This window comes from Quercus lobata, chromosome 6 (assembly GCF_001633185.2).
Source record: "Quercus lobata isolate SW786 chromosome 6, ValleyOak3.0 Primary Assembly, whole genome shotgun sequence".
NCBI classification, from domain to species: domain Eukaryota; kingdom Viridiplantae; phylum Streptophyta; class Magnoliopsida; order Fagales; family Fagaceae; genus Quercus; species Quercus lobata.
In genome coordinates this window covers 53,850,222-53,869,704 of record NC_044909.1, presented here as the reverse complement: position 1 = coordinate 53,869,704, position 19,483 = coordinate 53,850,222, and the positions used below count along the sequence as shown (strand labels likewise).

Genomic DNA, 19,483 nt, shown 5'->3' with positions numbered 1-19,483 from the left:
GATCAGAAAACTTACATATCAGGCAAGGAGGCTCTTCTGTTTTTTAGATTGTCATAAGGCCACTTCCACTTGAAGATGCTCCAATTATTAGGATTTGAACCTGGACCAAAAGGTACCAGTTGAGCTACAATGCTCTTGGTGCCACACATTCAAAGTTGAATGCAAAGAAAGCTGTCCCTTCGAATAGCACAGTAGCGTCCAGATGAGAAGACCTCATTATTGGAAAAATATCCATTTCCATCAAAACAAAAGTATCCGTATCTACATTCTCCTGTTGAAGTTTCATTTTTGACAAAATGATAATAATACCCGCATCAAACAGCCCTCACTCCGACTGCACATCAATAATTATAGAGAAATAACTAATTCATTCGAGATTTTCAAGAATAAACTAAAAATAAACATCTCCTGTACTTGAGAATAGTATCAGATTCTCAATAAATCAAACAAAGACGTCACTACATTCTCAGGCATCCCCTTCTTATACAACTGGACTGGAAAGAATTTGGACCTCACAAACCAAACACCACGTAAATACAATTAGAACACACAGCTGCTTTTTACATTCTCTATATAGTGATTCATACAATAAATTTAGCAGATGTGTCATGAATAAGATTAGTAAATGTAATAGAACCATTTCTCCAGTCAACTTTTCCCAGATACCATACTTGGCCCTGATATATAAAAATTAGAATACACCTGAGTTCATCACATCAGAGAATTGAAGTATATGATCACATTCTGATTATCTTCCCCTCCAAAAAACACCATTTTTCATGCTAAAATTGCTATTATTTAGACCCAAAAAATCATTTTAATAGTGATTAAGAAGAAAATGAATCTAAAATATTTATGAAGATGAGAAATAAAGAATACACGCAGGTAAGAATTCCCTGCTAAATCGCAAAACTGTTTAGCAGCGGTGGTAACAAGTATATTCTCAGTCAGTCCAAGGCAGAGGTGGACACGAGTATGTTCTCAATCAGTCCAAGGCAGCTAGGACTGCATCAACAACCTCCTGGGTTGTGCTCTGTCCACCAAGGTCTCTTGTTCGGTACTTGCCCTCTTTAATTACTTGTTCTACAGCATTTTCTAATCGATCAGCAAATGAAGGGAACTGGAGATGTCTCAGCATCATGGCAGAAGAAAGAAGCAGGGCCACTGGGTTTGCTTTCTTTTGCTCCAGTAGTTTGTCATTGCCCACGTTTCCTGCCGAAGCGCCTTGCTCAAAAATAGCATGATCAGCCCCAACATTGCCTGCAACAGTATCCATAATTGGTCAATCACAAGTAGGCATGCAGCAAAATAATATTGGAACACGTGATGTAATATTTGTTTTTCTGCATGTGTGGACTGATTGGTCGAATGCTTCTTGGTATAGGGTTTCACTCTTATAACCACACTGATATAAATGGCACTTTCTCCTCCAACAATAATGGGATAGAGGATGAGGTCATTACCTCAAGATCCATTTGGCGTGTTTATTAACTTACCAATTAAAAGAACTCTGAAAAGAACAGGATGACAAAATTCATCTCTTTTAATGCACAAACAAACGAACAAAGAATTTGACATAACTAGAGTTTAAAAAAGAAGATAATCAGCCAGAATCCTTTTTTTCCTTTACATTTTAGTAGGCCTACAAGAAATAAGTACATATTGCATAAATATGCTCATGCTTTACTTGACTAACAAACTTGAATAGTATTTGCCCTTATCTTTAAGAGGGTTCATTTGCTCCACTCGCTGTCTACTAAACAAGCTTTAGAAAATTTTACAGAGTGTAGGTGGCTCTAAGGGTCAAACTAGGGTTTTGGTTTTTTCCAAATACAAGTTGAGCTGGAAGAGCTTCCAAGTACAGTTTGGTAAGCATTATCATATGTTTTTGAGCAATTGCTGAAGGAACAATATTTTTCAAAATAAACCTTCGGTTTAGAGAAAGGGAGGGAGGGAGGAGAGAAACTCCAATATCATCTTTTGTTTCTGTTTGTTTCTTTTTCTGTCTCGTGAGTAAATGATAATTTCCATGTATAAGTATCTAAAACAAATGCCAAGGGCTATACAGCCTATACTTTTTTTGATGAACAGGCTATACAGCCTATACATGTATTAAGAAAACAGTCTATACATAATCTACACCTTTGAAAGCAGTTACTGCCTACAATGTGCAGGTACTGGCACATTACATTTTTATATAACGAATGAACCTATTGATGGAGCCAACTATGCACCAGAAACTTATGAATTGACTGTTACTGCTCTCCTCTCCAATCTTAATTTGATGGAGATAAGCTCTCTCTCTCTCTCCTCTCTCTCTCTCTCTCTCTCTCTCTCTCAAACACACAGGAAAAAAAATTAACTTGACGTGGTTTGTAGGCAGCCTTACCCCCAATTTAATTGAACAGAAGGCAACATATAAGAATATGTGCTCTGGAATTTTTAAAATATACACGGGCTTACCTCCTGGCATGACTCCTGTGCCACCAGCAATACCAGCTGCTGTATTTGCTACTAGATTACCATAAAGATTGGGTGTCACCTGCAAAATTTAAACCAACCTGCATCACCTACAGAATCCTTTTTGCTCGTTGATAAAAAAAAAAATTAAAAAAAAAAAAAAGAGAACAACTAAAAAGTGTCGAGATAATCAGACAACATTTGCAGAGCGGAAGAAAACCATAATCAATTCAGTACTTACACTCCTGTTGCATTAATTCTTCTCATTTGAAAACAATTTAAAAAACACCTAGAGTTCTTATCCCCCTCTATAAACACCATGTAACACAATAGCTATTTCGAAAACATTAATAGATTTCATGATCTAACCCCCCGAAAACAACTTCACAACTCACAATCTTATGGCTTCCTTGATGGCTCAAAAGATGCTCTGTTTTAGAGGGAACCAGAAGACCTGAGTAGAAAAGTGATACATCACACCAGCATATCCCTACACATAACAGTACATCCCTATCTTTTCCACCAGCTTTAATTTTCAGTTAATTTCTCTTCCATAATTACCTTGATCACATATCACCAATTAAACATACACAATAAACAAGAAATTCTACACCAATAAGATTTAGCCAAGGACATGGGCTTCTTACAGCAGGTTTACAATTAACGAATGCCAATAGACATATACAGCAAACAAGCATAGACGTATTGCGCACTATTCTATAAATATTTATAAAAATATGAAGAGGGCATCCAAGCAAGCCCCATCTAGTATTATGTGAATGTAGTGGTTTCACATACCATGACATCAAATTGCTCAGGCTTTGAAACAAGTTGCATGCAGCAGTTGTCCACAATAATCTCATTGTACTGGATCCCGGGATATTTTGTGGCAACCTCTCGACAAGATTCTAAGAATAGACCATCAGCAAGCTTCATAATGTTTGCTTTGTGCACAGCAGTCACTTTCTTTCTATTGTTCAAGTAAGCATACTCAAACGCATACTGAGCAATTCTCTCTGAACAGAACTTCGTTATCACCTAGCAAAAAAATTAGCATGAGGCACAAACAAAACTCCCAACTATTTAAAAATAGAGCAATGCCAGGGAGGCAGGGACAACTTTTTTCACAACTTCTTGAGGTGACAAGTTGTAATAAGTGCAACATCTTTTCACGTGGGCGCACCACTAACAACAATTTTCTCAGGAGTTGGGACACGACATTTTTCACAACTACTATTGTAGACTATTATGATTAGAACAACGTCACTTTTATCTGAATTTACGACCGACACCACTTTTATTATGTACCAATTTAGGCTATGTCATGACAAGAATATTGAAAACATGTTTTGTTCTTATACTAATTGGAAGTTTTGTGTCACAAGGCTTATTGTCCTATAGTTAAAAAAGTCAAAATTTCAAATCAAACTATTAGGTAGGCTTAATTTTTTATTTATTTATTTTTATCACATTCATAAATAGTAATAATAAATAAATAAAATCAATCTCATTCATAAAAAATTAAAATCAATAAAAATAAGATTTACACTCCTCTACAAAACTGTAACAATCTGAAAGTGACACAAAGTTTCTATCATAAAAATTAAAAACCCATGGTTGAAAAAGAAATAGCTCTCAACTAAGCTCAACACAGTCAAAATTAAACCAATAAGAACTATTATGAATCAAAATCAAACAATCAAAACCTAGAGAGCTAAAAAGCATTAAACGAAAATACCTTAAGGCTTTCAACAACGCCAGGAACGACCTCGTGTTCGAGCCCTGAGTACTCACCCTCAGTGTTTTCCCTAATAACAACGATATCGACGTTCTCGTGGCGCGTGGGGAGTCCAGGTAGGTTGAAGCAATTGACGAGCGAAGCGTAGAGATCGAGCTCCTTTCTCAGCTGCATGTTCAGCGAGTTGACTCCACCGCCCATCGGAGTAGCCAGTCCTCCCTTCAAGCACACCTTGTTCTTCCTGATCGAGTCCATGACTTCCTCGGGGACTCTCTTCATGTCGCCGTGCACGTCGTAGCGCTCGAAGTAGATCGGCGCGTGCATCGCCTCCATCACCTGCTCCACCGCGCCGGTCACCAGAGGTCCGATCCCGTCGCCCGGTATCAACGTCACGGCGCGCGGAGCTCCGTCGCCGGGTCGGGGCATGTAGGTCACGGATCGGGTCTGGTTGAGGATCGGTGAGTTCGAGAGGAGTTGTTTTAGAACGGGTACGGATCTTCGGGCCATTTTGGGTCCACGGGTTCGGGTTCTCTCTCTGTTTGTGTGTTTGAAAGGCTGCGCCAAATGTAAGCAGAGAAGAAACAAATAGAGAGAGCGAGGAGTTTACTACGAATTACGACACTGAGCGGAACTTTATGAAATTTATTAGGAGTATCTATTTTCAGAAAAATTAAAATTCACGAGAAAAAAATGGTAAACAAAAATGTCTCCAGAAATATAGGACATCAATGCGGCGTTTTGGAATTCCATATGTGGATGGTGGTTGGCCAAAATGGCCAACTGGCTCTAAAATCGTAACTATATAGTTAGTAGGCTTCGTTCAAAATGATAATAAGTTTTTAGCATCTCAAGCTTTCAAGGCTCGATTTTGGCCTCAAAATCGAGCCTTTAAGACTCGATTTCCACGTGAACATGCCCCGTGGGATTTGAGCCATTCTGACGTGGGCAAATCCAAGGTGGCTTGTCCACGTGGAAATCAAGTCTCTAAGACTCGATTTCCACGTGGACATGCCCAAACGCATTAACACATTTATATGGCATTAACACATTGATCTCGAGTGTCAAAGACTCGGTTTGCTAAAAGTGAAACCGAGTCTTAGAAACTCGATTTTGGACTGCAGTAACTCTCTTCTTTTGATCGTGTCTGGTCATGTCTGGTCATGTCTTGGTCCCACAGTTTAACTGGTTTTGTCTGGTCTGGGGTTTCTCGGGAGTCAGCCTTTGCAGTTTGCACATGCTCTCTCACTCATTGTAGGTTTCTCTAGTGTCATACACATTCAGCTAGCACCCACATCCTTCCTGTCTTAGTCATTTTCATTTCAGCAGCAGCTATCTGTTTGTCTCTCTCTTTCACTCTCATACAAAACTCACCCCATTACAAATTTCAAATCAAACTCACCCCACATCCTCATGTCAGGTAAGGTTTCTCAATCTCTCTAGTTGTTAGTTACATATAATATATATATATATATATGTATTGTTAGGTTTTTTTATGGGTATGTATATCATGACTAATTTTTTTGTTTGGTTTGATATTGTTTTTTATATTTTTGATAGAATGATTTGAAGGTTTGTAATGGGGTGAGTTGTGTGTTTAGTTTTTTTTTTTTTTTTTTTTTTTTTTGGGAAACAAATGATAATGATTGAGTGTGTTTGTATGTGAATATGCAAATGTGGGGTTTGTAACATGTTATGTTTGCTAGTGTATATATTTGCTAGGATTTTATAAAAATTAAAAAATATATTTAGGTATATATTTGTATTGTTAGGCTTTTATCATGACTATTTTTGCAAGTTAGTGTATATATTTGCTAGGATTTTATACAAAGTAAAAAATATTGTAGATATATACTTGTATTGTTAGGCTTTTATCATGACTATTTTTGCAAGTTAATGTATATATTTGCTAGGATTTTATAACAAGTAAAAAATATTGTAGATATATATTTGTATTGTTAGGCTTTTATCATAGCTATTTTTCTTGTTGTTTGGTTTGATATTTTTATTTATATTAGTTAGAGCTGAGTTGAAATTTTGTAATGGGGGTGAGTTTTGTTTTTAGTTTTTTTATTTGTTTGAGTATGAAATGATAATGATTGAGTGTGTTTGTATGTGATGTGGGGTGAGTATATGCAATTGTGGGGTGAGAATTTGTAATTTTTGTAGTTTGAGTAGATAGAAAAGGTTTTGTAATTGATGTTAAATGAAAGAGATAAAATATGTCGCTAACATATTATACTTGACTCTCTAATAGGTTCACAACATCTGAAGAATATTGATATAAATGTATACTACGGTGGACCCCTTAACAATCTTGGGGGATTGAGGGATTTCCATTTATAGGGCCGGGTATCCAATGCTACCCCATGATGATACGTCGTAAGTTGAAGACGTTGAATGATTTGAAGTTGAAACTAATGAACGAATTGAATTTGAACTCTGCTTGGTATGACATCAAGATTATTTATCGTTACCCACAAGAAGTCCTACATGAACGGATAAATTACGGGTATATGGCGATTAAAGAAGACAAACATGTGAAGATGATGTTTAATAGGATCCAGAAAATGCCCCAAGTAAATGCTGCTGAGTTGTACATAAGTTCAGAGCCGCTTGCGGAAGTTGATACTGAGATGGTGCAACAAACAACTACGTCTTTACAATTTACAGCCCTTGATGATGGATGCACTGCAATAGGAGGGTATACAATGGGAGGTTATATGCTCCCATCTCAAGATCATGTTGTCAATACTGGTGAAACCCTCCATTGTCAAGAGACACATTTAGAGGAGGATGACGAAGACGAAGACTATGTCGAAGATGAAGACGAAGATCATGCTGCGAATGATGGTGAAAGTATTGATGGTGTGGATGAGTACGAAGAGAGGATTGAGCGAGGCGACTTTGAGAACGATGTGGATGACCATGAAGTCGTTCCCCATTTTGAATAGGAAAATATGGAGTTCCATGATGAAGGTGATGCCGACGATGCTCAGTGTGATACAAATACGACCACTGGCTACAGACCTCCTGCCGACTCATTCTACGCAAATACTTGGAAAAATATGTTTGATCCTTCACCTCTATTAGCAGGGTGGTGCACAATTTACATCAAAGATGGAGGGAATGGTGAGTTCGTCATGATAATTTGGTCAAAATTTTGTATCTGTTGACATTATTATGCTCAGTTGAGATTATGTTTTGCATTTCTTTATTTATTTATTATTTTTTTTTTTTTTGGGTTCCAGGTCACAGATTTGACATTAGCACGGGAAAATCAGACCAACTTTGAGGAATATCTTCGTAATAACACGAATGTAAACCCTGGAATTGATTTGACAGTTACTGTCCTTACTACTGGATTCTGGCCAAGTTATAAATCATTTGATCTCAGCCTCCCTCCAGAGATGGTAACATTTACTTAGAGAATGGGCTTGTTTAAATTTTTAGCACTAACAGTAGTTCTGCAATATAGTAGGAGGTTTTGTAGTATTTTATTATATTATTTAATGCATTTGTTACAGGTAAGGTGTGTGGAGGTTTTCAAGGGATTCTATGAAACAAGAACAAAGCACAGAAAACTTACATGGATTTACTCATTGGGCACTTGCAACATAAATGGGATGTTTGATTCAAAACCCATTGAACTGATTGTGAACCATCTCAATATCCTTCTAGTGGAAATAGAAATCTTAAGGTGTATATGTTGTATTAAGTTCTACTATGGGCCCTCTGCTTGTAGGGCAATTCAAGTTATTCCATAAAAAATTGGGAAGAAGAATGTATACCATAACTCTAAAGGCTGAAATAAGAAATATGACCTTCAATTTTGAAATCAACAAAGTTCTCTATAAGGTAAATGAACAAAGTTCTCTATAAGGAATCTTAAGTAGAAAACAACTTTAAGCTACTTCTTTGATGCTAAGCATACATTGGACCACATATATCATGTTTTATAAATAGTGGTTTCATGCTAAGAAGTACGGTAATATGTAGAAGATGTGGAGAAGTTACCATTAGAATCAATGTAGCACCAAGAACATCGATGAACCTCCGAGTCACCCTTTTGAACCAGCCGAAGTACTGATGCTGTGGAGACATATCACCACGCACTGCTTGACAACACCGTTGAAGGCGGTTATCCCAATTTATGATATGCAGAGCATATTTCCGCATCCAATTAACGCCCTCCTTCCCCCTTAAATCAATGGCATGAAGCACGGTGTCAATGTCAACATCGGCGGGAATTTCATGGATCATCCCAAATTGATGAACGACACGATCCGGTGTATGTATCTCTACTAGGTGGAAACATACAAGCGGCACCGTTGCCGTCCACACAACCCTCCCTGCAACGCACCATGGCAGAAGGTCCTCAAAATCGACTTCATACGGCTACCACACCACCTACAGTAGCCCAAAAACAAGTACGCAACACATTAGGCAACTATGTTTATATTTCAAAGTTCACCAAACATATATCTTGTTCCTAAACATGTTAACATGTTAAACAAGGCATTTTCATACCTGGCTTGGCAACATTGAAGCTATTTGCTGGCGATACCTGTCCCTGAAGATGTGGGCAGGCCTGTTTTTCTTGTTTGGGACCCACGCCTACCTACAACAATCAAGAACAAAAGATCAATATTTAGAACTTTCCTATTAAGATAATGTCATGACTAAAACTATAATGTTATCACATATAACTACTAAGATAATGTTATAGATATTTACTCAATTAATAATATCACTAGAATAAGAAACAATCCTTATAAGGTAGAGACTTACTTCAGGTACAGAGGACCACGCGCTGGAGGACCATAAGCGCCCACTGGCGGGCCATGCTCAATTGCCGGGCACAAATAGGGGAACCTAGCCCATACCCAATACTGCACCAACAGTAAGCACCCACCGATTTGACTGGTGTCCTTATGGCTTGCCCTACATAGCTCTCGGTACAACCATGCAAGGCAAGCACTTCCTCAACTGTACCTTCGTGGGTTGCGAAGGTCTTCCAACTGCTGCACCCACATTAGATGCACCCTATCGCCGGATTTGTCCATGAATATTGTGTCCCCCAGTAGCACTAGGATATAGCATCGTGCGTACTTATGCAGCTCATCCTCTTCGGCATTAGGCGGCAATGGATTAGCAACTTGCTCCAAAAGCCGTTTGATGAGAATCCTTTGGCCATTAAGTTCCTTATGCTGTTCTTGAGTTATAGGTCGAAAGCCAAGGAACTCCTCGCACACAGTCGTCCAAGTTTTTTGTGTGCTCCCTGTTACAGCGTCACCATCAACAGGAAGCCCGAGAATCACCTCTACATCCTGCAATGTGATGGTCATCTCACCATGTGGCATGTGGAAGGTGTGAGTCTCAGGCCGCCATCGCTCCACTAAGGCTGTAATTAGGCCGTGGTCAAGCTCTCTACCCGGCTGCCTCAGCTGTCCCTCCAAGCCTAATGCCTTAATGATGTCAACGACTCGATCGTCTACCATTGGCTCTCGGTTGGAGAACTCTTCAGTACGGCCACGGCAAGTAAGGGCTCCTGGATCCTGCACAAAACGGATCCTTGGATTAACATATGACAAACATCTGCATGTACATTGTATGAATTAAATGCGTGTACATTTGACATAAATATTTACTGCTGTATTGTACCTGCCCATTCCAAATAGCTTCTGACCGATGGGTGGGCTGCAACTTTAACACCGACTTGTCAATAGGGCCAGGCTGTGTATGGTCAATCCGTCCAGCATTTGCAACAACCATACTGCACAAGAATGATAAGCAATTAGCACATAATAGACAGGATTCAAAAAAAAAAAAAAAACCAAAAACAATCTAAGAAAAATTCTCAAAAAACAACTTATATCTGGCCATTACGTTATTTTCAAAACTTACTATCCTGGTTTATAACAAAACTCTAAGTTCACAATAAAACTTACTATCCAAAGTCATATAACGTAAAAGAGTCAAACTTTATTAATACTAGCTTTTTTATTTACATTTATTACAAAAGAAATTTTTTTAATAATATTTAAATACACTTTTACCACATACTAAACACCCAACACATATCTCCATTTACAAATCTAATTACAAACACCATAGGTAGATACCAAAAACTAATTTAACCCAAATCTAATACAAATACTCAAAACAAAATTTATTTTAAACCCATTAAAACCAAATCTAAGTCAAATATCTAAATCTAAAACAATTCAACCAAGTGCATTTGAAGATGCTGATTCAGCATCAACTAACTGTTTTTTCTTTTGAATTCCAATGTACCTCTGCATTGTTTTTTGTGTGGTTTCCGCCAATCATGTCCCTTTTGTGAGGAATAAATATAGACCTTTGTAGATTCCGTTCAACCCCAACATTTATATATTGCACAAAGTAAATGTATCTTAGAAGCTTGATAAGAAACTATTAAAAAAATAAATTATAAATGCATGTAAACCACAAAGTTTGATCATAATCTATGTTTTGTTTAAGCTACTTGAGGACATAAATTTTCTCAACCTCGTTAATTGTAGACACATATTCTCCATACTCTATCTATTCAATAGATGGTTAATTCAGTTTCACAACTCCTGCTAAACCATACTAACAAAGAAAAAAAATTTCCTATTGAAGTCTAAACTCATATGCATTTTTTTAATGCATAACATACATACCAACCAAAAAACTACACAAAACATATTGTTTATAAACCAAATTATTAGCTGTATGTTAATGGACAAAGAAAATGCTAATTTTGAGATTTTGCTGAGAAATTATATATGAGCACTTTTAGTTTCTATTCAAATGCAAGTTCAATTACAAAAATGATTTCTTAATTCTTTATTATAAGTGGCTAAAGTAATATTCTACCAAAATTAAGTAGAGATATTGAAGAAAGAATCTTGTAATCTGCTAACATCTATCTAATCTTCCTTTAAAACAAAAAAGAGGGTTGAGAAGGCAAAGCATGGAACTAAGCAACTGACTGAAGAGAGTATACATCTCAACCTTCCCATTGTGGTTAGGAAACTATTACCATGTCCAAATTTCTAGTGTGTTAAGGCTTAGAAATGTTTATATGGAATTTATATATGTATTACGGATGTTAAGAATTAAGTTTACTATTAAAATGTTTCATATTTTCAATCAAATTTTAAGAGTAGAGTTTCTTCTCTATAACAGATCTAATTCAATATTAAATGGCAAAAATAATTTTTTACAACTGAGAACGCGTGTAAAGGAATTACATATAACATAAGCAAATTGAAGATGACATGGGAAATTGTACATATTTAAGATCTATATGTAGCATCTGCCATAAAGCAATTAATTTATTCTATTGGCATCCTATATAACCCCTTAAGAGATGAAGATGACATATGAGAGATTTCTAGTTACCCTTAACAGAACAAAAAAATCATGAGAAAGCTTTAAAACAAACAATAGTAACAATTACATTGCTTTGAAAACAAAATTTGTAGATTTTACAGTGAATTATCTGCATGTAAGCCTCCTTAACAATCACCTGTTCTAGAAAAACAAACCTCGATTACCCAAATACTCAAAACAACACCAAATCTAACACAAATATGCAAAACCAAACCAATTCTAAACCAAATACCTTAGTATATAAACCCAAATCTAAAATCAAACCTGAATTAAAGCCAATCCGGCCAAAATACTCAAGCCAAAAGGGATTTTAAAAAGGGACCTTTCAGAAACAGCAGACCCAAAAAAAATCAAGTTTTAAAATAAAACTTTGGTGTGGTTTTGATTATTAAAGATTTGCCTTTTGAGTGATGGAGCAAATCTTCATCTTACTCTGAATGAGAAGGAAAATTCAAAATCAATGCAACCCAAATATGCAAAATCGATTCAAGATACCTAAAACCAATTTATGCCAAGCCAGCTAACCTAAACAAAACTTCTAACCAAAATCCCTTAATCAAAACTAAATCTAATCCATCTATTTAAACTAATTAAACAAAACCATTCCTAACCGAAAAACCTAAATCATAACCAATCAACCAAAATACCCGAATCTAAATCATAAATAATGCCCAAATGATTCTAAAAGAAATTTCACTGAATATGACCTATACCCATTCTTTGACTCATCCTGTTCTTTCATTCTTCAACAGAATTAAAAAATTAAAGAATTGAAAAGCCTTCCTTCCACAGAGATTCACATTCCTACTTATATAGCTTAAGGGAAATTCCTAATTTACTTTTTCATTCCCACTTGACTTGTATTGCTTATAACTTTGTCTACAATAATCCCCTGCTCTATTTCAATATTCAAAGTGCCTAAAAGAGATTAAGACTCACTTAAGTTCTTTAAATCTGCTCCTTTATTTTAACCCAGCCACCATAGATAGCTAAATATGAAAAAATTAACACAAATAACTAAACTAAAATCACTTTTACTCAAATACCTTAATCAAAACCAAATATAACCTAAAGACCTAAACTGAAACCAATCCAAACAAATATCAAAAAACTTGATCATATTTAATGCACAAACTAAAAAGCTAAGATAAAAACATAACTTAAAGACCTAAATCAAAACTACCCAAACAAATATCAAATTCTGATCTTATTTAATGGTCAAACTTAAAAGCGAAGAGAAAAAATTACTGGTAGTGGTTCTAGCATAACAGTGGCAAGAGGCTCGATGTTAGTGTGAAGACAGCCAAATACTGACTCTACTCTCTATTTATTTGTTCAGTAATCAGGCAGTGCAAATGAAATAGAAATTCATTTAAAAATAAATGCAACATAAGATAAATGAAGCAATTCTAACCTTTCAAATTAATTCAGTAACTCATGTTGAAGTATAATAAATGGTCTATTCAGTGAGAGAGCCCTTTGTAGCATAAAATAGTTGGGAATGAGTAGTTAAAGACATTACATAACTAAAAAAAGACTATGTAATTTGTTTCTTCAATAGCAAACTACTAAGTGCTTTTTTATATGCATATAATTTAGTAATTTGTAATGGTACTATAACATTTAAATATATGAGATAACTATTTAATATAAACTTGTAAGTCCTAAGCTCCTAATAGACAAGCAAATGGGTCTAATGAGATATACAATTCTCTCCTAAAAGCTATAATCCTAATCAGCAATAACAATTTAACCTGAAGCCAGAAATTTGGAAAGTCTTAAGGATGGCAGCAACAATATGCACTATCCAAGCAAGTTTGACTTCAGCCAAAGAGAGTTGAATGTCATCTGCACTCACCAAATCCAAACCCAAATTTCATAAAAATCATAAAATAAAAATTAAATAAAGTATCTACATATTACACCACAAAATCCAAACCCAAATTTCACAAAAATCAAAACTGAAAATTAAATAAATAACCTAAATGTTAAGTATCCAAATCCAAACCCAAAATTTCACAATAATCAAAACAAAAAATCAAATAAATAACTTACCAAGCAAAATCGGAATGGGTATGGGTATGGGTATGGGTATGGTGAGGAAAAATGAATGGGTATGGGGGTGGTAATGAGAGAGAGGGAGAAAAGGAGAAAGGATCTTCTAGTGAGGGAGAGAGAGATCGAGGAGGAGAGGAGCCGATGGCTGGGCTCAGCCTCGTCGGCGTCGTCGCTGGGCTGGGCTGGGCTTTGCTCTGCTCGTCGACGCCGGCGGGGTTCTGTGTGTGTGTGAGCGTGTGTGAATGTGAGAGGCCGTGTGAGAGATAAAGAGAAAATGAGAGAGTTTTGTGAGTATGGGAAATGAAAATGTAAGAGTGAGGGTGAGAGTGCTCTGGTTTGTGTGAGAGTGAGAGGGTGTGAGTGTGAGTGTGAGTGAGAGTGAGAGAATAGAGACGAAGACGTTAATTTTGAAAAACCCCAATTGGAAACCGAGTCTCTAAGACTCGATTTCCAGGGGCTTCCACGTGGTTCATTCACGTTGGCACACACGTGGAAATCGAATCTTAGAGACTCGATTTCCATGTGAATGCCAAGTGGCAACTCTGCCACATCAAAGCTGATCCAAGCATACAAACCGAGCCTCAAAGACTCGATTTTGAAGGCCAAAATCGAGTCTTTAAGACTCGAGATGCTAGTAAGTTATAATGTTTGTAAACGGAGCCTACTAACTATATAGTTACGATTTTAGGGCCAGTTGGCCATTTTGGCCATGGTGGTCCAATTATTGACTTTTTTTTTTTTTTTTGTTTATATAAAAAAATAAGGAACCTTTGAAATTAGGGGTAAAAACCAAAAATATATATATATATATATTTATTGAAAATTTTTAACTGAATTACACATCCAAACTTTATGTTGGTTAATTATTTTTTTTGGCGAAAACACCATTTTAGTCCCTACATTTTGGGGTTACAATCAATTTGATCCCTACATTTTAGTAGTAATCAATTTGGTCCCTGTTATTTTTAATTTGTAGTAAATTTGGTCCCTACTGTTAACTCACTAACTGAAAATGCCTATGTGGCAAACGGTTTGTATTGTTGGCGTATCTAATATTAAAATATTAAATAAAATGCTGACATGGCTTAATTTTAGTAGCCACATCAGCGCATAGATGAAAAAAGAAGCCAGGTCAACTTTTAGAAAATAATTTTATTTTCTTTACCAAAATTTTTCCTTTCTCTATTTTTTTTTCTTTTAATTTTCTTTACCATTTCTTCAATCATTCGTTGTTCAGAAAAGATTCATTCATCATTGTTCTTGGTAAGTTAAATTAGGATTAGAACGGATCACAAAGAGAAGCCATGTCCAACGGCAAACATTTGGTAAAATCCTTTTCTTCTAGAAACGAATTATAAAAGAACATTTCAAGCGAATCCATCATCCATCTACCTGTTTTGCAGATCACTACATCTACAAAGGAATACACAACAATAAAACCCAGTTCAAGCAAATCCACCATCCCTGTACCCATTTTGCAGATCTAAACCCATTTTGTCAAAGAGGGCTATTTCTTGAGAGGGCTCCTTTTTCATTTCTCTCTCTCTCTTTCTCTCTCTCTCTCTCTCTCTCTCTCTCTCTCTCTAAGCCCTCTTTGACTCTCGCGACCACCATGGCTGGATCTGCACTGTGCCAGTGGCTTTTATCTCTTCCCCTCTCCTCAAATAAACCCTCAATTCTCACAATCGAACTAAAATCTAACCCTTTTCTCACTCAATCCGATTCTTTCCAAACCCAAAGCTCTTGTTCTTTGTCTCTCACACGAGTTTCCAAGAATTATGATGGAGGAGATTTTTGGGTGTTGCGGTGGACTTGGTTGCCAAAGATTGGTGGTGGTGGTGTGTGTGTGTGTTTTTTTTATTTTTATAAAAGGATTGGTGGTGTTAAATTTAAATGTGACTGGGTGTTTGGTTAAAGAAATTTTAAGAAAATTAAAAGAAAAAATAAATAAAGGAAAAGAATTTGTAAAGAAAAGAAAGTTATTTTTTAAAGTTAAGGTGGCTTTTTTTTTTGCCATCTAAGCGTTGATGTGGTCACTAAAATTCAGATTTTATTTAATATTTTAATATTAAATATGTCAACAATGCAAACCATTTGTCACATAGGCATTTTTCGTTAGTGAGTTAACGTTAGGGACCAAATTGATTACAAATTGAAAATAATAGGAACCAAATTGATTGCTACCAAAATGTATGAACTAAATTGACTGTAACTCCAAAATGTAGAGACCAAAATGGTGTTTTCGCCTTATTTTTTTTCTCAAAGTATTCATCTTGTGTATTCTTGTGGTCATTAAATAATAAATACTATCATCTAAATTCAAAATTATTACGAAATTATTTCAATTTATAAAACTATGTCATTTTGAAGATTGTTTAATCTATGTCAATTCAGTTTAATTATAAATTATAAATTATAAATTATTTATCATTTTATCTTTTTTTTTAATTTATTTTCTTTTTCTATATCAAAATACTTTACATTGTATATAAAACTTACCTTCATTGAAATCCAAGCATACCTAATACCGCCGTCATCTTCAAATGCTACCATTTTGTGATGACAATTTGTTGCTGACACAATCTCAAAGATATAATAAGTGATGACTCTGAATTTTGGACAATGATATGAGTGACGATTGGAATTTGCAGGTGGTTGGCTAGTTGCCACTATCATCTTTGAACACTTACACTTTGTAGTTTTCCATAGTGAAGAATGAGCAGATTTTTTTTCCCTAAAATATGTTTGTTTGCTTGCTTTTTTGTGGTATTTATCATTTTATGGGCGTTTGAGAATGGTATTGTAGAATGTGTTTGGAGTAGGTATTTGGTTGATTTGATAAGTGGTTTTGGTGGGCTTACAAAGATTGGTAAGTTCTTTTTTTAAGAGGGAATATATGTTCGACTGCAATGGAAGTAGAGATTCAAATGGAAATTAAATATAAAAATATTGGTTTCACTTAATATCACTAATGAAGATTGACATGAGGACAAAATTGAAAACAATACCATACTTGTTGGATGAAAGTGAAAATTTTAATGCATAAGGGACCAGAATGAAAGCACCTTAAAACATAAAGAGTCAAAATTATAATTTAGTATACTTTTATTTTATTTTTTAAGGTATTGTAGAGTGCATCTAAAGTATATTATAGCTATTGATTTATCTAAAAGCAATGCCAGAGATACCAAAAAATTTACATTCTCTTTTCGTAATTCGATAAGATGGCAAATTATCGTATGAGGCTTTTATAGCAACAATACTTTTAGACCAACTCATGACACTCCAACATTAGAAATAGTTTTTTTTTTTTTTTTTTTTGAGGGGGACATTAGCAATAGTTAGTGAAAATTGTGTCATAAATAGTTACTACTAATAAGTCTATTGTAGGCAACTTTCTAATAAAAAATTACACTTTTAAGTTTTAACAAAATCATTAATTAATCAGTAACCTGGCACCTCCCAAAATAGTAGTTACTTGCTTCCCATGTCGAACTTGAGAAGTGATTGGATAGGAAATCCATGCAAATCTTTTGAGTCCCTTTCCACTGTTTAAATGTATCTATCTTCCATGTCTTTGCTCTACTTCGACTCTTCGAGGACCTCAATCAACAGATTCCCACCCCCACTCACGAACTCATTGTGAACATACTTTTTATGGGACAAAAGCTAGGCATAATATGTATAAATTACTCGCCAAATCATTAATTTATATATAGTCACTGAAGACTTGAAAAAGTTGAAAAGGTTCTTTTATGGTTTATTCACTTTATTGTCACTATTGTGAGGTCAAGATTTTACATATGCTAAATCGACAATTAAAAATTAAAATCATGGTAAGAGGGTGTCACTGTCACGTCACGCATGCAACATAAAATGGCATGATGAAGATGAGATGAGACCTCACTTTAGGGTAAAACTGTAATAAAGATTTGGCTCTCGTTTTTTTTTTTTTTTTTTGGTAGGAGGATCTAGGTTTTTACTTTTTACGGAATTTATATATTTTATTTTATACTACAATATGTTTTTTAATTATTTCCTACGATTCTCAAGAAAATAATTATTGCCTTCAATGATGAGGGAGAGAGAGAGAGAGAGCTTAGTTTAGCAAAGTTGAAGGGCAGAGCAGGCATCAGTGGCAACTCCAATAATATTTGTTAGGGGGGTCATTTAGAAAGTTAAATTAAACAAAATTTAAAAAAACTTAAATATATTTAGTTATCGACCCAAAAAAAAAAAGTCGCAAATGCATAAAATATTACAATATCCTTCTATGAGTTTTTATATTTTGAAATCATCACATGATAATTCATTATCAATCGTTATTATCTATTGTCAATGTGGATAAATATCATTTTATTTTATTGAATTTGTATAACATTTTTATTTTTATGCGATTGTCACTATCTATTTGTCATTGTTTTTATAAAAATGTTTTAAACTAAATGACAAAACTCATCTCACTTGCATTGTATGAATTATTAACTAACAGAACCACACACATTCATACATCAATAATACACTAAGTGTCTACTTAACTAATCAAATGCTTAAATCTCTCTCATGAATCTCATCTCATCTCTCTTCTCTATTTGACTATCTCAATATCTCTAATTCTAAGAGTAAAGAGTGAGTGTTTGTTAGTTATGCGTATGTGTATAATATGTGAATTATTATTATTTTTTTGTTATAAAGTAATTTGTGTGAATTGTGATGTGTATGAGTATGATATATACATGTATAGTGTAAATATAATATAACTTAATATAATCTAATATTCAAGAAATACAGAGGGTTTGATACATGTATGTGTATTGTTATCATGTTATAATAATTTTTTGTTATAAAGTTAGTGATTTGAGGGAAAAAAAATAGTAAAATTGATATGTGATCAGGATGTGCAAGATTTAAGCCACGATGTGCAAAAATTTTTTTAATGATAAATTAAACCGGTAAAAAAAATATTACATATATATATATATATATATATTGTGGGGGCCAGTCAATCAACAGGCCCATTAAGGTCAGGATCGTTGGGCCTGTGGCCCATCCGAGGATGCAAATCCGTCCGAGGAGGCCCAAGTCTGGTTGTAAGGGTAACTACTGAGGGGGAGGTAGTCAATATCACGAAAGTAGAGTTCCGTATTCGTCCGAGGACACCATATTCCTCGGCAGTATGCGTCCGAGGACGATCAGAACGCGGTCTTGTTACAATCGGACCTCGGAATTATGTCACCACTGAAGATGGGATAACAGACCAAGGGTAAGAAAGAAAAGGCAAACAAATATCTATAACTACAGCTGCCTCCGCAGTAATTACCTTTCAACCAACTCTCTGACCGCATTAATGTGGAGGTGATACCTGAACAGTAATAAAGCAGCCTTACAGCTGCCCATAGGAGGTTCCAGGAGGCGCTAGATGGGATAGAAAGAAATCCCCCGAACCCAACCTACACGTGTGTGGTAAGGATGGAACACAGAGGATGTTATATAAACTGAAAGAAGAACATGCAAAGGGGAGATCAGAACATAGAAAAAGAGAAAAAAGAAAAGCAAATACTAAAGAAGAAAAACGTGAAAAGCAAAAGAAATATATCTATTACAAGAAATAAACCGAACGTGGTGCCAGCTCTGAGCCTTCAATATACGTGAGGGTGAATCTTTTCATTCTAGAAAAGTTAATCTAGTTCTTAATACCCACGCTCTACAAATTATATTGTTTGGGCCTATTTACGTGCGAACCCAATATCATTTTGGGTCGTTACAAATCGAGTCCTTACATATATATATAATATTTTTTTAATAAAAATTCAGGGGGTTCATTTGAAC

At 35.3% G+C, this 19,483-nt stretch overlaps 2 protein-coding genes across 3 annotated transcripts; one reads left to right on the top strand and one right to left on the bottom strand.

Moving 5' to 3' along the window:
* Positions 1–444: 444 nt before the first annotated feature.
* Positions 445–4,895, bottom strand: LOC115950963 (isocitrate dehydrogenase [NAD] regulatory subunit 3, mitochondrial). Of its 2 annotated transcripts, none has more exons than XM_031068251.1 (4): positions 4,199–4,895; positions 3,259–3,486; positions 2,464–2,542; positions 445–1,260 (listed from the first exon to the last, which is right to left on the bottom strand). In XM_031068251.1, the coding sequence occupies exons 1-4, from the start codon at positions 4,703–4,705 to the stop codon at positions 986–988; spliced, it is 1,089 nt and encodes a 362-aa protein (XP_030924111.1). In that variant the 5' UTR covers positions 4,706–4,895; the 3' UTR covers positions 445–985. The 2 variants fall into 2 exon arrangements, with proteins under 2 accessions (XP_030924111.1, XP_030924110.1); XM_031068250.1 differs by having other exon boundaries at positions 446–1,260; positions 3,259–3,498; positions 4,199–4,888.
* A 2,397-nt stretch (positions 4,896–7,292) lies between these two features.
* On the top strand, positions 7,293–7,977 carry LOC115950818 (cullin-1-like). The gene is made up of 3 exons (XM_031068074.1): positions 7,293–7,327; positions 7,447–7,608; positions 7,723–7,977. The coding sequence occupies exons 1-3, from the start codon at positions 7,316–7,318 to the stop codon at positions 7,960–7,962; spliced, it is 414 nt and encodes a 137-aa protein (XP_030923934.1). The 5' UTR covers positions 7,293–7,315; the 3' UTR covers positions 7,963–7,977.
* Positions 7,978–19,483: the final 11,506 nt, after the last annotated feature.